At 27.1% G+C, this 6,000-nt stretch overlaps 1 protein-coding gene across 1 annotated transcript; it reads left to right on the forward strand.

Annotated features, from left to right (window-relative positions):
- The first annotated feature begins 4,254 nt into the window (after positions 1–4,254).
- On the forward strand, positions 4,255–4,629 carry LOC107644784 (uncharacterized). The gene has a single exon (XM_016348714.1). The coding sequence runs from the start codon at positions 4,255–4,257 to the stop codon at positions 4,627–4,629; it is 375 nt and encodes a 124-aa protein (XP_016204200.1).
- Positions 4,630–6,000: the final 1,371 nt, after the last annotated feature.

Below are 6,000 nucleotides of genomic sequence, written 5' to 3' on the forward strand. Positions count from 1 at the left end.
TTTTTCCCCTTGGCTATACGATCCTAGCTAGATTTTAGCATGTGTGTTGTTTTCTGGCTTGGTTTAGAACATGTCTGCAAGGACATACATATAACTACATCTCGATAACGTTATATCATCAAATTATTTTAATAATTAAATTCGATTAAGTTGTCTTATAATTTATTGACATAATAAAAATTAACTGAAAAAAAAAAAGAGTAGACAAAAGAACTTAATTAATATTGGTTAAAAAAATAATTTATTAATTCAATACTTTTCTATAAAAAACAAAAGTTTACTTTGCATTCATGTTATACTTAATATTTCTGAATTTTATACAAAAAATAAATAATTTTTATATTTTTCTATGAATTTTTATTTAAATAAAAATCATTAGTTTCTTGTTTATTAAAATAAAGATAATTATATTTTTTATGTATTATATTATTTTCTAATTTACAGGCAATCTAGTTTTACAGATTGTAGAATTGGGAAATAAAGCAATTTCGTATGCATCGTTGTTGCTTATAGACACATTCTACCATAATTTTATATTTACTAACAGTGAAATTGCAAACGAATATGTGATAAATTTCATATTCATGCGAAATAATTAAGATTGTTATTATATATATATATATATATATATATATATATATATATAATCGAGCCAGCTCACGAGCTAATGAGCTGAGCTTATCCAAGTTCAAGCTCGGCTCATTTAATTTATGAGCTCAATTTTAGACTCAAGCTTGGCTCACCAGCTCACGAGCTTAGCTTATCGAGCTGTTAACGAGTCGAGTTCGAGCTGGTTCATGAGTTGGCTTGACTCACTTCCAGCCCTATTCGCATGCAATAATAGTGAATGCAAATTTGAGGTTGATTCATGACTTAATTGATGCTATGAGTAATATAATTTCATTGACAATGCATGCGAAATTACTTTCTTCCTTAACCTCTCAATCTAACTTTGAAAAATTAAGAAATAATATACAGAAATATAATTTTTTCTTATTTTTGACTAAATAAAAAATAATAATTTTTATTTAAATTGAAAACCATTTATCTATATAGATAACTTACTAACAAGAAGAGGTGAAAAATTAATAAATATTGATCGTATAATATGAATAAAAAAATCAATGCAATTTAATTTATTCTTAAAATTTAGAAATCATCTCTAGACATACTCATTTTTCTACAGGAATAATATAATTATTATGTGTAACTGTTCTAGATAAGAGGTGTACGAGCTATGAGCCAAACCTTTCAAAACTATACAGAACTAAATGTGACACATCATATTAACCATTTTAAACTTATTGGTTGTGGTCATCATAATTTATTTTGAAGTAAATGATATTATATTAAGGTTCTTAAATAATAAAGACCAAAAAATTATTAAATGTGACATCTCTTAGCTTAGGGTTTATAAAATCCTTAATAATTTTTTATTAAAATAATGATATGGTCACTCTTAATTTTTATAACATATTTTGTACATAATTTTTAATATTGCATATTTGTATAAATTTATAAAAAAAATGACATTATTAAAATAAAAATTATATAATACCTATTTTTCATAATGTGTGTGTAACTGTGTATACCCTAATTGGCTATAAATGCTTTTTCATGACCAGTTCACTTATTAATTATGATTCGTTATAGGGTATAATAGCCTTTTCGAACACAAAATATAGCCTTTGTTGTTCTCTATTATTAAAGGTGAAGTTCTCTTTTTCCTCCTCTTCGTATCATTTCATGTCATATTGAGGCTAATTTTTTTTTTATACGGGTGATTTTATCGTGAAATATAAATATTTGATTATTTTGATGTTTTATATTATTATGGTAATAATTGATATATTTTTTAATTATAAAAAGATAAAATATTATTGATGTCTTGTAAAAATCTACATCAGCATATAACATATAATTTAGATCATTTTTAAAAAATTTATTCTTAAAATTTTAATATTAGAAAATACAGATATTATATATTTTTTATGTAGTTTTCGTATTTATCAAATAAGTTATCTTTAAATTATCTATATTCTTTTATTAATCTTAGAAAAAAAAAAGATGACGAAAGGGGCTTAAGAAGTTGCCAAAAGCTTAAAGTTGAAATTAACCTAGCTAGCTATTTTTTTTAATATATATATATATATATATATAAAGAGTAATGCTAAGGGATCAGTAACTTTTGTGATTGGTAGTCATCAAATAGTCATCAATGATAATTTAGTGGTGTAAGATTGGTGTAAGATTTTATCTAATGACTCACATTTCTCTACTGGTTACATACTGGTCAAAATTCAATAAAATTGCTGCCTCTATAGTTTTTCTTATAAAAATGAAAAGATTTAAAGTCCAAGGTATTTGACTATTTTTCTTCACTACTTTTGACCACATTATTGAAGCGTTCGAATATGAAAAGCTTTGTAGGGGAAAGAATGTTTAGAGGTTGGAAAGGCGATTATTAATGGTGGTGGTGGGTCATGAAGGTGCCCAACCTTATACATACCTTACTTTTTGTGGCTGATGTGTCTTGACAACAGAAATTGCAAGAGAAAGGTTCACTACTCATGCCTAAGGGGCAGCCTATTGCCATGGCCAAAACAGATAAACACTGCATTTTTTTAACCTAGATTATTTCCACTACGTGTTTTCCATATACAGGCAAAAATTGGATTCTAACTATAGGTAGAGAAAACCAATTTGATTAGTTGGAGTTATCAGTTCACTCGTTCATTTAAATATATAAGTGTTTTATGTTTGAATTTTATTTTGTATATACAATTTTTTATGACAAACAGATAACTTTTAAATAGGACATTGATTCATAAATTGACCTGTCAAATTGATAATACAATAAAAAATGAAAAAAAAAAAGATAGAAAACAGATATATATATATATATATATATATATATATATTTGTTTTTATAAATGAAATAAAAAATACTTTATTATGGGTATATACTTTTTTTATCTTTTATATTATTAAAAAATAAAAATAATAAAATTAAAATAGAACATCAAGATATAAAATATTTAGGAGACTTTTTTTTTTCCGACAATCTACAATAGTCCAACAAGGATTTTTGGAATATATAGAATTAAACTAATATTTATTAGGATTATTTAGCTTAATTATATATTTATTTATATTATGATACCATAGTTAATGGTAAGATGTTACGTTTTTATTATTTCAATTCATTTTTTATCTATATGTACCATCTACATAATATCATATTTTACACAAAAATACAAAAAAATTTTTTCAGTCTTTTTCTTTGAGTTCTAACATGATATTAGAGCCTGGTTATTAGAGACTAAGACCATTTTCAGTAGGGAACTCATCCCAATTTCTATTTGTGGCTTACTTGTCATAAAAAGTAATTCTACATCAGTTTTTGCGTCATAAACAGTAAATAGGAACTCTAAGCATCTCTCTTCTCCATTAGGAGGAACTAACTTTAGTCCCTGTTGTGATCCCACTTAATTAATTAATTAAAATACTTAAAATTAATGTAATTAATTTTTTTCAATAATATAATTTAAATTTATAAATTTAAAAATAATTCACTATTAAAAGATATTAATATTAAATAAATTCATATATAACAATAATACATAATATATGGTTAATTCAGAATAAGTTGAATTGGGATAAGAATATCAATTGGCTTTGGCTTTGGAAGGCGCGGGTCCCTGAAAAGTTGAGACTCCTAGTGTGGCTTTGCCTTCATGATGCTGTACCAACTCAATATCTGCGTTTTCGGCGACATCTCTCCTCCTCATCCTTATGTACACGTTGCAATCAACTTCCGGAGACAATTCTTCATTGTTTTCGGGATTGTGAAGTGGTGCGATCAGTTTGGGTTTCTCTAGGTTTTTCTGATGTGTGTTTCTTTGGCTCTCACGAGGTGCATGATTGGTTCAAGCATGGCCTCCTCAATGAAGGTTGTTCCAAATTTGCAGCTATAATATGGTCAATTTGACAAGACAGAAATATGGATAATTTTCAGGGAATTTTTGGATCTGCTGGGTCAATTGCATACAAGGCTCGCAGGTGCATGGTGAATTTTGAATATACAACTCAGAATCGAGTGTGTTGCATCCAGGGATTAAAATCTCTGTCTTGGTCTCCACTAGAACCTGGTGCTTGGAAGTTAAATTGTGATGGGAGTGTGAACTTGGGAGATGATTGTGCTGGTTTTGGGTGGGTAATTCGCGATAGCTCCAGCCAATGGGTAATGCCGTAATGGGATGCTCAGGAAATTCCTTTGGATCTAGTGTCATCAAGATGGAGTTGTGGAGTATATGGAAAGGTTTGGCTTGGGCTTGGGAGGCGGGTCTTAAGCTTGTTGTCTGTGAGACAGATTGCGCATCAGCTTTTGAGCTAGTGACTAGTTGGCAAGTTTCACTCTGGCATCTTGAAAAAGAAGTGATACAACAGATATTTGACTTGAAGTTAAGAAGGGATTGGGATATTCGTTTTGAACTTATCCCAAGAGAAGCTAATGTCGTGGCAGATCGGTTGGCAAAGATGGGATCTGGAGGTAGCGGAGCTGATGAGGTTCACCTTTGGCACCAGCCACCAGAGGTGGTTTGTCCTCTCTTGCTGTTAAGAACCTGATTTTTTTTCTTTTTCTTTTCTGCTCTTTTGTTTTTTTTTCTCTTGGTTGTTCACCAAAAAAAAAATACACAATATATAATTTGGGATTACACAATGAGTTGGTTTGGATCCATTTTTTCGAACAAAAAATAATAGTACCAGAGCTTTGATTTCGTAAACTTGAAAGAAGATGAAGAAGAGTAGTAGAAAGTGTGAGAATAGAAGTGTATTTAACTGGTATATATAGAGTAACAAAATATTAATTTATTAATAATAACAGTAACATAGTAACGGCTAGTTTTCAACGACTAATTTTGCAACGACTAATTTTACAACGGCTAATTTAATATAATAATATAAATAATATTTAATTTTAATTATGACATAAATAATTATTATAAATTATTAATTAAATAAAAATTAATTATTTAATCTAATTAATTATTATAATTATTAATAAATTAATTACAATTTAATATAATTAATTAAAATTTTATATAATTATTTATTTAAATAATAACTTGCCAAATGTTAAGTTATTATTCATTGCTCCTAGTCCCCATTCAGTCCCATTCAGAGGGACTTTGTTCCATCGATTCTTGTGCAAGGACCCATTCCATTTTGTTCTAACGGTGAGGAACTTATTTGTGTCAGAAAAAGTTAGTAAGGCACTCACTATTGGACTTGCTCTAACGCTAAGGCCACCCACTTTTATTTCACTTATATATATATATATATATATATATATATATATATATATAGTTTTGTTAGAGAACTAACTAGAAGAATAACTAACTAGTCGAAAAACAAAAAAATTATTATAAAAAAAATTTTTACTATTCTAATTTTTCGAATTTTAAAACTAAAAATTTAAAGAATTAACTTAAGTTAACTTATATTGTAGTTGATTTTCTATATTTTTCTGTATGTATATGTACATATGTGTTAAGTTAAATAGTTCAGTTAAATATATGTCAAATTATCTAACTGATTTTATCTAATATTTTTTTATAAAAACTATTACAACTATTTTTGTATGAGTAGTCATGGTCTATATGTAGCGAGAAATCCTTAGGCCAACTCACAGAGCGTGAATGTTGTGAGAACCATAACAAACACTATAAAAAATAGATTATTTAGAATAATTTTGTATTAAAATTTAAAATTATTATAAATTATTTTTTTTTAATAAAAGATAGTTATTGTTACAAAATAAAAATTTTTTTAATAACAAGATATTTTGTTGCAAGAAATTTCAATCATTTTGTAACAAAAATTACTTTTTTTTTTTACAAAATGTACTTTTTTTGTAATGGAAAATTGTTCTGTTGCGAGAGTTCAAATCGGTCTGTAACAAAAAGTTATTTTATTACAAAAGTTTAAAACGTGTTA

This window comes from Arachis ipaensis, chromosome B1, assembly GCF_059453495.1.
Source record: "Arachis ipaensis isolate K30076 ecotype BB chromosome B1, ASM5945349v1, whole genome shotgun sequence".
NCBI classification, from domain to species: Eukaryota; Viridiplantae; Streptophyta; class Magnoliopsida; order Fabales; family Fabaceae; genus Arachis; species Arachis ipaensis.